The 15,845-nt window shown below is 44.2% G+C and overlaps 1 protein-coding gene across 1 annotated transcript in view; it reads right to left on the reverse strand.

Moving 5' to 3' along the window:
• Nucleotides 1-400: 400 nt before the first annotated feature.
• efnb1 (ephrin-B1) overlaps nt 401-15,845 on the reverse strand; it is a 57,106-nt gene continuing 41,661 nt past the window's right edge. Inside the window, exons 3-5 of the mRNA XM_085289319.1 lie at nt 11,051-11,143; nt 5,732-5,842; nt 401-3,493 (exon numbers count right to left, since the gene is read on the reverse strand). Of these exons, the coding sequence (XP_085145445.1) occupies nt 3,102-3,493; nt 5,732-5,842; nt 11,051-11,143 (596 nt within the window). The 3' untranslated portion in view covers nt 401-3,101. The remainder of the gene's footprint in view (nt 3,494-5,731; nt 5,843-11,050; nt 11,144-15,845) is intronic.

The raw sequence follows: 15,845 nt of genomic DNA on the forward strand, positions 1-15,845 counted from the left end.
TGGCAATGTAAAAAATAAAATAAAATAAAAATCTGAACCCCATTTTTTTCTTTTTAAAACACATGTGGTAACAAAGACTTTTCTTTATTTTGACAATACTGGACAAAGCTGCACAAAAAAAGGCAGCTCATGTGAACTTTTGCAATATTAACTCTAAAGGAAAAAGTAAATAAAAACATGTTGCAGAGACCAAACAAAAAAAAAATGCAAGGATTCATACAAAACACACTTTAAAAAGACAGCTATTTACAAACATCCTCCATTACAAAAATCTAATCTTAATTTTTTTGTCCTTGTGAGCAGTGTTCGGGTGAAATTACATCTTAAATTGGGCTCTATCCATATATTTACATTTACTGTTTTATACCCCTCCCACCCCGCCCACCCCGCCCCCCCCCCCCAAAAAAAAAAAAAAAAAAAACTCGAATAACATTAAGTGGTTTACTAGAATGAATGAAAATGAGATATGGGTTTGTGGTAATTTGGTAATGACTCCCTAAGCTGGTGTAGGTGAACGGATGCGCGGCGATCCGAAACAAAAATATTTGATCTAGATGTGTTTCGCAGAGGGCCGCTGAGGGCTGCATGCTGAGTTAAAACACAGGACCACAAAAGCACAAGCAGCTGTTTAGGTTGTTAACTCTGAGGTTAACGACACGCACAAAAAAAAAAAGCCACTGGAGTCTTCCCAGAGTCTTCAAGCTGGGCTGCCTTTTAACTCAGCAGTGTCTGTCGGTGGATGGCAACGGTATGTGGCAGCGGATGATGGGTGTCTCTACCGGTGAATAAACATTAACCGGCAGCCTGACCGTTTGACTGGAGATAAACCTGGACCCGTCAGTCTTGGTGTGTTTGTGTGTGTGTGTGTGTGTGTGTGCGCGCGCACATGTGCGTCAAACGTCAGCTCATGTCTGCGTGCCGAGGAATGGCTGTCCTTATCTGCTCCCCTCTCCTCTCGCACATCATTAACCGGGACTGCGGCACTCTGTACTTTGGCAGCCACACTGTTTGGAGCACCTACTTCCACAGTCCCAAAAAAAAAAAAAAGTCTGTTCAGAGGCTGGACCACAGAAGGGTACACTTACACACACTCACACATGTGCGCATACGTACAGAAATAAACTGCAAATATAAGCACAAATAAGCACTCACACATATGAGCACCTACACGTTCACGCAGCGAGCCTCTGCGTGCACACACACATCCAGCAGCAGTAAATCCTGTTTCGGTGCCGCTGCCCTGGGCTGTGTGATAGCTGGTCTGCAGTGTCCTCGCTGGCTGAACACCTTGACTGTGGAATAATTTGCGCAGCATTTTTATTCACAGCACAACTGGCGAGAGGATGGAGGGGGGTGAACGCTAAAAAAGCTACCTCCGCCTCACCCGTCACCCCCTCGTTCCCACCGCCATCACCCTCGCAGGTTAAAGCCAAGTCACAGGAACATTTTCTCTTCTAGCTGCCGCTCTCACTCTCTCTGCTCCCCGGCTGGTGAGTGTGGGCATGGAGATGGCACACAGATTAGTCACACGCTGGCGACACCGCTAACTGTGCACTCCACTGACTCATCCACAGATGGCAGCCAATTGGCATCTGATAATACTGTAGCTCTGTGTTCAGCTGTAGCTCTCCATCCAACTTATATATAGGGCATCCTACCTATGTAGGCCAGCCAATCAGTGCCAGCCTACGCCCACCTTGCCCAGGCAGCGAGCATGAAATTGTTTGATGCTTACACTGTGGCTCCAAAAGCTAGAATAAACAAATATCAACCTGCCTGCTGTCTTAAAAACAATCGCCCTGAAAGCTCATCAGACACAGTAAAGATCAGTGCCAACTGGAGCACTGAAAGGGTTTTGCAAGAGCTCGGGCTTGTCTCTCTGCAGGCGCGTCGTTCTGTCTGTGTGTGTCATTTTTGAAGCTTGCAACAGTAACCTAGTGTTCTACCTCTAAGCCAGTAAGGCTTCTCAGATACCAAACGGGTCTGGACATGTCCAAACACACTAATGGAAGACACGCCCTGATAAAACACACACACACAGAGAAGTTGTAATGGTAAAGCTCATATCAGGCCAGCAGAGATAGGAGTATTCCTGGAAACATACATACTCACGCATACACACCTTGACATCAGCAGTCCAGGTCAAGGTAATTCCTTACGGGGAAGGAAAAGAAAAAAAGAAAAAAAATGGGAGCAGTGGATGATATGGGCGATGAGAAGATGGAGAAATAATGGTGCTCTATGTAACTCTATACATTGTGCACTTGTAGGAAAAGTCTAACAAAATACAACTGCTTTGTGAACTGAATCGGGGTTCAAGGAAATCCTCCATCAAAAATAGTAAGGCAAACATCAGAGGTGCGAAGGGAGAGGAACACATTATTTCACACACTGTGTCTGATACCTGAGCTATCTGGAGAGTTTCCTGGCCCAGCACGGAGCCCCGACTAACACACACGCGCGCGCACACATGCACAGAAATGCACGCATACACACACACACACACACAAACACACACGTTTGTTTTGTAGTTTGTTTTTTTCCAACACTTGCACACAAACTGCAGGCCGAGCGGTGTTCGGGCCTGCGTCTGCCTGCTCCTGCCTTAGTGTGCTAGGGTGGTGTGTTTAATTGGGTGTAGAGCAGACTTTGGGGAACTGAGATAAGTTATATCCCGTCCCCACAAAGGGACAGCGAACGACGAAGTTTGAGTTCCATCTGTTGGTGTCCCCCCGCAACCCCACCCTCCTCGCGGTCAGAACACAGCTGGGAGAACGGTACGGGAGGTGGGAGGTGAGGCAAAGTGGGGGGGAGGAGGAGGAGGGAAGAAGGTGGGGATTGTCAGGCAAGCCAAACAAACAGAATAAACCTCTGTCTCTTATCCGTCAGCTCCTAACCCCGCTGGTTACTGGTCAGTGCACGGTTCTCCAGATTTGTGCAGCAGGTGGTAGAAATAACACGGGCTTGAAGAAACAAGTTCCCCGAAAATGCAAAAGGAAAGTGTCCTTCCCACGAACATAAGTCAAGCGCTCCTCTCTTTTTTTTCCTTCTCTCTCTCTCTTTCTATCTCCTGACCGCGACGCCGGCTGCGCAAAAGCGCGTCAGACTTTGTAGTAGATGTTGGCGGGGCTCTGCGGCGGCATCTCCTGGACGATGTAGACCGGGTGGCCATAGTCGCCGCTCACCTTCTCATAGTGAGGGCAGTAGTTGTTCTCTGTCCGCAGCGGAATGATGATGTCGCTGGGCTCCGTCCCAGCCGTGCCCCCCGGCAGCTTGGGGTTGGACAGGGTGCTGAGGGACAGCGCGGAGGGGCGGGGCTGCGAGTGGGCGTTTTTCCTGGCCCGCTTGCGCATCTTAATGAGGAGGATAACGAGGAGGAGGATGAGCAGGAGGAAGATGATGCAGCCGACCCCGATGACGGAGAACAGGGCCGCTTTGGACCTGAGGATGCCCTCTGAATCTGAAGACCCGGACTGGTCCTGATTCATGTGGTCTGGAAAACACACATAAAAAGAGAAAAAGGGGGTTTAGGGACTGTATAAAAAATTTATTACAGTGGATAGAAGGTCAGGAAAATCGAGAATATCGTAATTTATACTTTTTTCCGTCTGACTTCTTGCAGAAAAAAACGACAAGTCTTTTTATCTTTTTTGGGGGGGCCCATATTTCTGCTATTTCACATTTTGCATTTGTGAGATTTATTATTCAAAAAGATCAAATGCATACATGAGAAACCTGCTTGTCATGCGCTCTGCAGAGTTGCATTTGGCCATGTGTAAAGAATATGTGGTGGTGGTTGTGTGCTTTCCATTCAGGGAGGAGGTGCAAAGCTATCGCCTCTTGTTGCTTCACTCATTTGGTGGCTGGAATCGGCCTAATCTCACTATATTCAGAAGTACAGAGTAGGGGGGGCTGGGGGTAACAGTGTGCAATGAACATATTAATAAAAGCATCAAGCTTATTCCGTTTTCCTTTTTTTTGGTGGTGAATAAGGCTGAGCACCCACCACCACCACTGTAATTTTCATATAGTCCCTTAGAGACTGCAGACCATTTACAGTAAGCCCGTCCTGTCGTGTGCACATCTTGCAGTCTGAATCGACTGCGAGCACGGCTCAGTTTGTTGTTTGCTCAACATGACTAACAGCCCCATTGATGTAATCTAATTGAATCAGCTCAATCAAGAATAGGCCTCTAATGAAATCTGTAGTCATCACTCAACATAACAAAGATTCCGGCCATGATAGGATTTGTGCCTGGGCAAGTCGTACGACATGTCAAGGTTTATATGGCAAAGGCCAAATGAGATATGGAAAAAAATGAGGAAGGCATATCTGAGCATCTGATTTTATTTGATCCCTTTGTTTAAGGGGTTCAGGGTGGAGGGGGAGGCGAGGTTGGTTGTTACTGGTTGGAAAAGAGAATGACTGGCTCCTCCAGTGACTGAAATATGAGAAGAACCAAATCTGTTTTCCATGTATGCATGCAGCTGCTGCCAAAGAGCAGCACTCGCCCCTCTCCCAGCACCACCTTTTTACTGTCCGTGACCCCCGCACAGGCACACAAAAGTCTCATAACTCCAGAGACTGCCATCCCCGCTTAATGACTGTGTCTCCGCAATCATCTGGCCACTCCTGGACTTAACCATTTAGCGAAGGAGGGGCTGGCTCTGCTTTTGTTTTCAAACTTTTTTTTCATGCCTTATCGCAACCAAATGGCATCAAGGAAAGCTACCAGTTCTGGCCTTATCAGCGAAATCAGAAACTGGAGGAATTTTCTACACTCTGGTTGCTGGAGAAAGCTGGAAAAAGAGGCTGTCAGAAATGTCATTCCTGAAATATCTGCCCCTCAAACCGCATTGCCTCGTCCTTCATTCCGCCCTCCACTTCTTCACTTGACATAATCACTGATCTAACAATGGCAGACAGGCAAAAGCCCAGGTATGAGGAAAAGTGACATTAGGAAATCTTTTTATAGAGCAACTAGTGTCAAATAAGCAATTATTAAATGAGGACAGCTTATCACATTGGGACAGGCAGAACAGTCTGTACTTGGAGGAAGTTTGTAGCATCGAAAGTTGTGGAGTAAGTCAAAAAGTTAGCACGGGGAGTGATCAAAAAAAGAAAAAGAAAGCAGTCCCTCCTGTGGGAAGCAGCTATGAAAGGTGCTGGTAAAAACAGGAAACAAGGAGGGCCCAGAGCATCCGAGGAGGCTCATATGACTTCTTCAATTATCGCTGCCTCTAATCTTCATTTATCTGCAATTCTAATGAGGTTTAAAAAGATATATAATAAAAAAAAGTGTGTCTTTGAGTCTCCTTGGGTGCAGTACACCCTGTGTGTACAGCATGAATAAGTAAAGTGAGCTGTATTTGTTTTACGGTGGCGTTTCATGTTGTTGGACTGCACCTGTACTTTTGGGGAGTTTTATTACCTGTGATTTTACAAGTATGTTAGCATGCTGACCCCCAAAATCAAAGGACTGCTGGAGGGGTGAAAAATCCATATGAGAGAATTCAGACTTCATTTTTTACTTTCTCTTTTGAGGCTAAATGTGACTAATTATGAAGAAGCCTGGAGGCTGTGAATATTCTCTCCCTCTCTACTTTTATTTTCTTTTACATTTCACAAACCTTTATTTTACTAAAATATTTGCACTCGAGAAACTAGAAAGCATTTTTAATGAAGTGTTAAGCTGCAGTTTATGGTAATAATATCAGTCAGTCTGCTCACCAGTGTTTCCTGGTATCTCTGCTCCCGGCCGATCCTGGTCAGGCAGACTGGGACTGGACTCGGGTATGGTGTTGTCTGGAACCTCCGGCACGGCAGGGTTTGCATTTGGAACTGTAGGAAATAAAACGCACACAGAAAAACTTAGCCTTGACGAGCTGCATATGCTGAATTACAATGACTTGTTCTCTGCGACGCCACGGATTACTTTTATTATCTTTTGATATATCTTTTGTGTTGGGAGAAGGTTATCTTTGCGTGTGTTGAAAGCGTTTCACAGGCAAAGATGAAAGCACAAAAAGAGGAAGGACAAGTTAGCGAGTGTCTGTGAAACACGCCAACATCCCTGTCCTGCTGTAAAAAACCCAAAAAAACGAGCTCACATCTACATCAGCAGCTCCTTCAGCAAACACTCAGACAGCCATTTCCAACACTGACACATTCATGAGACACACACACACACACCGCCATGCGCACACACCAATGCACACACCTACAATATACTTACAATACACTTAGGCATGGCAGAATGAGGGTAAAGTAGTTATATATTAACTTTTTATTGTTTTACATTATTCATCACGTTAAAAGGCCATAATATGCCTTATTTATTGCTTCGGCTTTAACTCTGCCAGAAAGAGGCAGACTTCTGAGGAGAAGAGAATAGAAGGACAGGAAAGAAAATGGGGGAGACAAGGAGAGGAAGGGATTGCATAAGCTTTGAGGTGAGGCGCAAAGGAAAGAGACAGTTTATCTCTCTGTCTGTTGTGATCTCAGCCAACACACTTTGAAGTCTTTGTGCAGTAAACACTGGTGGGTCCACAGCGTGGCTTTTACAAGGGCAGGGTCGGCAGACAGAAGACAGTTATAAGCTATTACCGTAGCCAGCCAGATGGATGCCACAGTACACTATCAGATGCTTCTTCTCTATCAGGCCTTATCTGCATCTGCCCAAAGGGCTGTTCAAGGGGCGTGTGTGCGAAATAGAGAGGAGGGCGTGTGAGGAGGCAATTTACATTCGAGTCCCCCATGGCAAGTTTGTGTGTGTGTGTGTGTGTGTGTGTGTGTGTGTGTGTGTGTGTGTGTGTGTGTGTGTGTGTGTGTGTGTGTGTGTGAGTGAAAAGAGCCTTTCAGTCTAGGAGTGTACTTCCTATTTCCACCCCAGCTTGGCCAAATCAAACTAGAGAATGAGCAGCGTGGGGAGTGCAGGGGGAGGTGGTGGTTTTGGGGGGCGTCTGGCAGATATGATAGAAGAAAAAGGAAAACAAAGAAGGAAAGAAATATGAGAGCGTTAATTCGTTTTCTTCTTCTTCTGTTTTTTGGAGCATAAACCGCACTGTTCCCCCATGTTCTCCATGTCCACACCAGCCCATCGCTGCTTACTGATTGCAGCGGTGGTGAACCTTAGGCGTGAGCTGTTGTGCGCTGTCAATAATTGATGAGGAAAGACAGGAGTGAGAAGTGGGAACATTCACGCATGGCAGAGGATATGAGAGGACACAGTGATCTGATTCACTCCATGAATATAGCCACAACACTGTGTCAACCACTGAGCATGTGCAGGGAGTGTTCTAACGTTCTGACCCATTTTTCGAGCGTGTACTGCTGACATTTCCCTTAGCTATGCAGACAGCAACTACCTCAGAACTGCCAACCCACCAGAAGGAGGAGGAAGGTGGGGGACGAGGAGGAGAACGCGAGTGAGTGAGGGAGACAATGATGGAGCGATAGAAGGGAAAGACAGATTTTGCTGGGGAGAGAAGAAGAGAGGGAGAGAAAACATGAGGGGGAGATGCGATCGAGGCGGTGAGTCAACACATTTCTAATGAGCACATGAGTGACACAAGTGTAGCGGAGGGGATAAGAGCGTGCTGAACAGCAGCGTAGGTATAAAAAATAGGCTTCCTGCTTCCCCTCGAACGCCCCCCCTCCAATCGGCTTCTCTTCTTTTTGAAGACAAAGGAAAGAATGCGAGGCATTTAAAAAACAATTAAATATCAATGTGTCAGAGACGGATGACTCGACGTGACTCTGCCCAGACGTGTTGTCACAGTGAAATGGAAATGCAATGCAAATGTAGCATTAGAAGAATGTGCACATATCTCACAGTGGAGTGAGTCACCAGAATACAATCGTGGTGAAAGTGCAAAAGGAGTACAAGGGGACATATGGGAAGATCTTGGGGATCTGGCAAGAGGAGGAGCTGGCATTCGAGCTACAGATACGCAGGGAATGTGAAGCAAACAGTCAAACACGGCAGCATCTGGGGTCAGAAGCAAGCGGAGCCCAGGTTTTAGCGTTTGCTAAAGCAAAGCCTTATGTGACTGCAGAAGATACGAGTATAGGAGTGTAAATAAGGCCTGCTTTCTGTAATGATTAGTCCACTGAAGATTTTAAAGCTGAGTCATTTAAATGTCAAGATACTGCAGAAATTACATTTAACCATGGAGTAGATCAATCTCTGAGCCAAATGTATTCAATTTGTGTATTAATTTAAAAACTGATTTCTTTAGTAATTTAATTCCAAGTCCATGAATTTGTGTTAAAGCCTGTCGATATGGATAAAGTGGTGTGTTATTAGCTGAATATACTCCAGTATTCAGCACTAATAATTGTTCGCTGGATTACAGATGGTGAAGGTAATATCTTAAAGTTAACACTGCAGAGTATGCACATTATTTATTTTTATATATATACATACATATACACACACACACACACACACACACACACATATACATATACACATATATACATATATATATATATCAGATAGACAGATTCATCTGTCTTTAGTGAAAAAAGAATAATAATGTGAAAAAGTACACAGCAGCAAAATCAAAGTTCCTGTCAACGCTCTAATTTCTCGAGGACCTTCTTCAAATAGTTACTGGGTTGGACGGGAACATTATACATCAAAAGTTCCGCCCGCAGAAATAGATTTAAAAGTAGTAGCAGCAGAGCCAACAGCATTTTTTCTATCAAGGTTTTTAGGGCACATTGATTGTGAGTGACAGCTCGCTATGGACCATTTTGGAAAATGAGCGCATCGCTCTGGCGAAGTTGAGGAACAGCCAGGAGGTACAGGAACACACTCCAGCTGAGACAAACTTTCCTCGAACTTTCCTCGAAAAGGACATTTCCTTTCAACTTTGATTAACGTTAAACGATGAAATTGTTTCCCCCCAGTTAATAGCGTGGCGTAAAACCCCGCACTCATGCATCCGTGTTGTCATTCTGCGAGGGGATTGCAATCCCAGGCTATTGGATGCTCAAATTGACCTACATGGAAAGATAATGCAACGGCTGTCTCCTTGTGAGATTGCTGTGGGTATTTTTCACTGTATTTGCTGAATTTGTTCCCACTCAGACCTTGCTAGCATCAGCAGCTTGTTAGCTTCTATTCTCTCTCTCTCTCTTTCTCTGGCTGCCAGGATATGCTGCTGTCATCTCGCAAGCCAGAATTCAAATATCTGCACACAAATTTGCAGACACACACACACACACACACTGGAGATTTCTCAGCGAGACTGAGCGAGTTTATTTTTGACGGGATGTTGGGATCGAGCTTTTAAGCTGGAATCAGATCACTGTGGCAGGCAGATGTTCCTCTCAGATGGTGGTTAGTGTCTCTTTCGGTCAAAACAACCAAACTGAGGATTGGGGAAATGTTTACAGAGTAACACATCTGTGTACTGTATTCTGTCAAACTCAGGATATGGATGTCCACATATCAAGTAAAACTGCGTATAAAAGTGAAATGCATGATGCAAACCAAATGTTGCGACCAAAGATATCCAAACAAAGTGAGCTTGTTTACTTCTAGCATTTTTAGATGACTTGCCCCGACCGTGCACTTACATACCAATTTCAAACACATTTTCGTTCTGTGATTACTGTATAAGAATCACAGCCGAGGAACATCAGAGGCCTTTTTTTTTACAATTTGGAACTGGAGTCATTCCTCATAGATGTTTCTCATTTGGTTGTTATTCCTCCGGGATCTCATTTTCCACACTGTGCAAAAACTGTTTGTGGATATTTAAGATGTATTCAAAACTAGTGTACGAGTGTAGAGATGAGCTAATGGATAAAATCAACCATTAGGGTAAATGTAACTTTATATGGTAATGACAATCTATATTGAGGTAGTGCTTTCTTTCTTTCTTTTTTTTTTTTGCTCTGTTCAAGTGAAAATGATGACAGGAATTCAATGGGTGGCAAATCAGGTCAGTGACGCACAAATCCTGAAAATTCAATAGTGTAATCTATAAAGTAGTCCTGGTTATTGATTTACAATATTGCCTGTAACTATGTAATGCAACACAGATATCAAAGGGGTAATAACTGCAGTATTTCAGCCTGCCCTAGAGTCCAAAATGAATCAATAGCTACTGATTTTAAAGTGATGCCTAAAACTGAAATTTATTTTTTTGTAATAATTAAACGTTTTCTTAAATTGTGTTTAAAAAATACGCAATTTTGTAACAATTAATTGAAAGCTACAAACGACTTCACATGCAAAGCTTCCATAACAGCTCATCAAATAACTGATGAAATATAATAAAATACAACACTTCTTCTGATAAAAGCTACAAGATACGAAAGAAAGTATCAAATAATTATTTCCAAGGTCAAGATTAATTCAAAGTTTAACATGTTTGAATGAAATTTGAAAACGACTGGAATTAACTTTCAGCATAACTGTAAACAATTTGTACTTAATTAGCCTAAATATCTTTTTTTTAAACTATTTGGTAAGTTTTTTGTTTTTTTTAAGAAAATTGTTCATATTGATGATCTCACCGTGTTTTTATTATCTTCTTTTACAACTATATTTTTTCTAAACTACCACAAAATACTGCTTTAACAATACTATTTTGATTTTTTTCTTAAATATTTTAGAATAATAAACACAAAAAAAAATAATAACAGGTTAATATCAGATCATCTTTTCCTCATTATACACAGAAAAGTCCAAATCTAGTTTGTAAATGTTAATTTCATTTTATCTGGAGCAGCTCGTTTAGATGTCAACATTTTATCGAGTCCCATCATCGCCACGTCGCTCAAACTCAATAAATTAGGTACTTCCCTCAAAGAAGTCAAATAAAAAAATGACAATAATATTAACCTTGGTGGCCAATCTATTTTCTAGCGTAACTTAACAGCTCCGCAGAGCAGGTCTGGTCGGAGGCCGGAGGCAGTCGTGTCACACTAGTAACGCACGGCGTTAAATGAAAATGTCACACCAAAGTGAAACATCGCTTTGAGGCAGAAGCGCTGTATTGTGTTCTACATGTGAGGTGAGCGCACATTTACCTTGCCCGACTTTCATGATGACTTTCATGGCTCGGCTCTTGCACACGCCTCCCTCCCGGTTCTCGAGGCCCTCGACTGTACCGTTGGAGGTTGCTGGAGGGTAAGAAGGAGAAAGTGGGGGGAAAAAAAGAGAGGGAGAGAGAATGAGAAGAAGTGGGAGGACGTTGATGGAGGGTAAAGAAGAGAAAAGTGGGGGTGGGGGGGGGGAGAGAAGATGACACACCGGTTAATGAGCACGTCCATAACGCACAGAACTAATCAATATTTACGACAAGCACTGATTAGCTGTTCCAGTGATTAGCCGTTCTCATCCTCAATCAACCGCCGGCTTCTCTCAACGGTGTGTCTCATTAACACAATAAAGTGAAGTCAAATGAATGGAACAACATTAGAGTCTACTGAGGGAGGTGGGTGCTGAGGTGAAGAGAAGAAACATGGTCAAACCTGCGTGTGTGTGTGTGTTTCTACTTGTGCATAGTTTAGCAGTGAGGCATGCCAGCAAGACTTCCAGCTGCTTGCCAACTCCTCCAGCAGCTTACTCCCTCTGAGCCACATGTGTCACTACTTGCTGGTATTGCAGCGAGCTAAATGCCTCCCTCAGTGTGTGTGTGTGTCCATTTTTATATTGGTGCATGTGTGCGTGTCAGCCTCTCTGCATTTGTTTCAAAGCGCACGCTCGTTCCCTAAGTTGAGCGAGGAGCTCAGGGTTGAGGGCTGTTTATTCAATGTCACATTCACTTCAGACACCGCGATACAATTGGCCGTCTATTTTAGGGCCCATGATAATGACCTAGGGAGACAGAGTGTGACTCTGACCTTAACACTGGGCAGCTAAGCACACGGCTGTATGCGTGCTCGAGTGTGTGTGTGTGTGTGTGGGCATGCGCCTGTGTGGGTGCATATGATGGCAGCTCTAATTTTGGAATTCCCCAAATGATCTCCATCTCCGCTTAGTCTGCCGTTTCAACTCACTCCCTTCCTCTGAAATGCTTTTGTTTCTCTTCCTCGCATTATCCGTCTTGCTCTCTCTTTCCCTGCTTTTTTTCCCCTCCGCTCACTTCATTTAGTTTTTTTTAGTCTTCTTTTTTTATCAGCACTATCTGGCTCTACCCCTCCCCTTCCCTCCCTCTTAACTCAATGACCATCTCCCTGGGTGATTGCCTCAGATGGCACCCTCATTATGATGAGATAGTCTTGGAGAGGCTGCTTATCTAATGATGACACAAAGAGAAGCAGACTTGGCAACAGGCAGGGGAGTTGGGTGGGTCCAAACAATGCACTACAAACACGGCTGGCACGGTGCATCAGTGTTTCTACACGCGTTCCCCTGCTAGAAACTGATGTTGTATCGCTCTGTGTTGAAATTTGGCTCCGGAGCGACGTAAAAGCTCATCTAGCTGATTCATGTCCCATCACTCCTAAGTGTTATTAATGTTGACATTTTGTTGCCCTGTGGGATTTCAGCTTTGTGCTTCGGCAAAATTGAAGAAAACCAAATAATGAATTGCACTAATATTATGCTACATTATCAGATCGCACTCAAGAGTCGGCGGCAAATTTACAACGAGAACCACAACATTTTGTCAGCGTGGCCGGAGAACTCGATAATTTGCAAGAATGATTGTGATAACATCATGTCAGGGGCTCTTTGGCAAAATCCCCCTCGCTGTAGACTCAACACGACTGAGTGAACCGGACACCGAAATATATACGAGGGGGCCAGAGGAGCCCGGCGCTGCGCAGGACCAGAAAAAAAATAAGAGCGAGAGAGACTTGAAATTTACGTGGGGCATTAATGTGAAAGAACACTCACGACTAAGTGAGTCTCATGATTTATGTAAAGTCTACACAGGGACTGTGTCTCTTCTAAAGGGAACATTCAAAGACAGTGAGGTGAACAGGCCTGTTTCCAGTCTTGAAGGCGCACACCCGTCTCCTAGCCCCCGAATGGCCCAGACGCTGCCACAAGTGCTAACCTCATCCTGCCATTTTCCACCCAATTTCTTCTCTTCGTTCAATTTTTAAATTTCCAGGGCAAGGTTATACAAAAAAATTAGCTCTTTGAAGATCAAGCTCAAAGGCGCTTGAATAATCTGACTCATGCTATGAATTTTATATCCTCTCCAGGAGAGCAAATCTACTCAGTGTTAACTTACTCCTGTCATCTAAATTAACTATTCCTTCAGGCTGGCTGAACGGGCCTGTGCAGTACTGATGTGGCATAATGATAAGTTGCCCCTCTGGGGCCTCTGTTTAGCCAAACAACTGAGACTGAAAACAGAGCAGGATTTATAAAGAGATGATTGCTTTATATGTTGTTTGCATTCAGGCCATTTAAAAGTCAAATAATTCAGCCCTTTACTGTACCAGTGGAAACTCATAATCCGATTAAATGTGTCCAATTTTAACCACATTTCCTTATGTGAATCATTTTTAAGTATTATTCAAGATGGAAATCAACTAAAGAGACAACTGTTGAGCGCATTTAAAAACCTGCACTAAATCTCGAAACTCGCACACCGTTAAGAAACGTGCATTCCTGTGTTGCTTGATATCGGTGCATTCACATCTATCATGTCAAAGATCAGAGGAAAAAAACCTGCCAGCCATGTTTCTCAGAACCCCCAACCTTACTCTGCAAATAAAGACATACTGCCAGCTTCCTCCTCTTTAAATCTAAAAGCCTTTCGCTCATTCTATCACTTCTTCCTCTCACTCAATTTGTCCTCCCCTCTTTAACCCTCCCTCTCTTTCATTTCATCCCTCGCATACTGACGTTAATCCAAATCTGGATTTTCAGATATTAAAAGGCCGACGGTCGTGTCGCATTTTGGAAAGAGGAAACTGGGGAATTGGGTCTTCCCGTGTGTCTCGGGCAGAGATAAAAACACACGGGGATAAAGGAACGACAGCATGAAGAACAAAGAAACTCCCAGTCTGCTGCTAATGATTTGGGGGAACAAACTGTTTCAGAGTGCAGCGGTTCAGAATACAGAAAGAGCTGGTCATTGCATGAAGGAATGTTGCTTTTTTTTAATAAAGCCGACGGCTCCAAAGAATGGCTTTTGTATGATTTAAGGCCCTTTTTGTGGGTGTGGATCACTGGCCACAGAGTGACTAGTGGGGGGAACAAAAGATCTACAGCTGCTGAAGTCATAAGAGAAACCAGGTGCCAAATGTTGATGTTGGGAAATATCGACAGCACGAATGTATCGGCCAAGGAGAAGCATTACGGGGGTAAAAAAAAAGAAAAAAAAAGAGCTGGCCTGGAAGAAAGGCTCCCGTTCCAACGCTACACACGTACAACTACTGCACACATTACCTAAAGCATAACCCATTAACATGCATATGTGAATGTAGGCGCTTGCAAATACACCAGTGCACACAGACTTCACAAGGACATACAGGGTAGAGTGGAAGGGCTGCTCCCCGAGGTGCTCTGAAGAGAAGAGTGGGAGAAGTGTGAGAGGCGCACCACTGACTGGCCAAGACAACGCGAGCTAAGGCTAGAGTGCGAAGCGGTGGTCTATATTTATTCTCAGGTCTGCTAAATGAGGTCACTCAGGTGGTCCTGCTGAATACATTCCCCATCTCTATCATGAATCATCTGCTGCTTATTATTCCTGCCCAGCCCGGGGGGTGGGGGGGCTTGCTTTCATACAGCGCAATGGGCTGTGTGTCCGCGAGTGTGCGTAACGCTGCTGTGTGTGTGTGTCTATGCGTGCAACATCTGCCCAAAGCACCAAACCAGGGGATGGATAGAGCCCATGTGACAGACAGAGAGCAGGTTGTTTAATGAGAAAGTGGATGAGAGGTGACATTCATTGGCTACCTTTCACACACACCACCGACAACACTCCCCACCCCCCCACTTCCATTCTCTACAGCATTCAGACTTCCACTTAGACGAGCTGAGCAGGCACTGGGTAGTCACAGTAACCACCAGTAATAATGTCTATATTTTCAAAAAAAAAGCTAAATACATAAACAGGCACAACCACAATCTGATCATTTACACTTAGCATCAAGGAAAAACACCAGCACAAAGAGCTTTTTCATCAATTTGAGGCAAAAGCAGGGAGCTAACGCAGCTGTGGCAGGTATGAGTGTCTGCATCAAACAGAGCGTCACAGCAGAAATGGCTATTTCTCATACCTGCGACTTTCCTATCTCGGCTTTTGTTTACATTACCGAACCAGAATCAAAGTGGTGAGAAGGAAAAGAGGGCCTATTTGCACAAAATATTTCACTCCTGAATAAGCACAGAGAGGGTTAGATTAGGTTTATGCGCCTGATTCCAGAGATAACCCACCCCAGCAGATCTGGCATGCATGCAAGAATGCATGCACACACTCACACACACTCTTCCACAGACACAAACACAAAGTGAGGTTGGCAGACTGGAAATAATACTGGGGGATCTAGATGTTTGCACTTTGAACCTTTTCTAATCCTTAGTATTAGGGCATGGCTAAAGCCTGATTATGGTGGAATGAAATGGATCTAAATAGATGTCCCAACCCATCAGCCTTCCATTTCTTTGTCCTAGAAATAGAAATGGAAATAAGTAATCAACCTCCAACCTCTCACTGGCCGACTCTCCCACGTAGCCTCCTCCGCAGGTTTGGCACCAGCAAAGAAAATTCATTCAGACTTTTCACATCATCTCTGATGAATTGGGTGCTCTCTCAGCCTGGCCGAGGCTTTTTTTTTTAAATTCCCGTGTTTCTTTTCAGTAATAAAACCTGACAGACAATATAAAATAGTGATATCTTCAACGCTAGTCCCGCGCATT

The sequence above is a fragment of the Mchenga conophoros genome, linkage group LG2, assembly GCF_057382185.1.
Source record: "Mchenga conophoros isolate Kocher_MC1m ecotype Shallow Benthic linkage group LG2, M_conophoros_male_GT1.1, whole genome shotgun sequence".
NCBI classification, from domain to species: Eukaryota; Metazoa; Chordata; class Actinopteri; order Cichliformes; family Cichlidae; genus Mchenga; species Mchenga conophoros.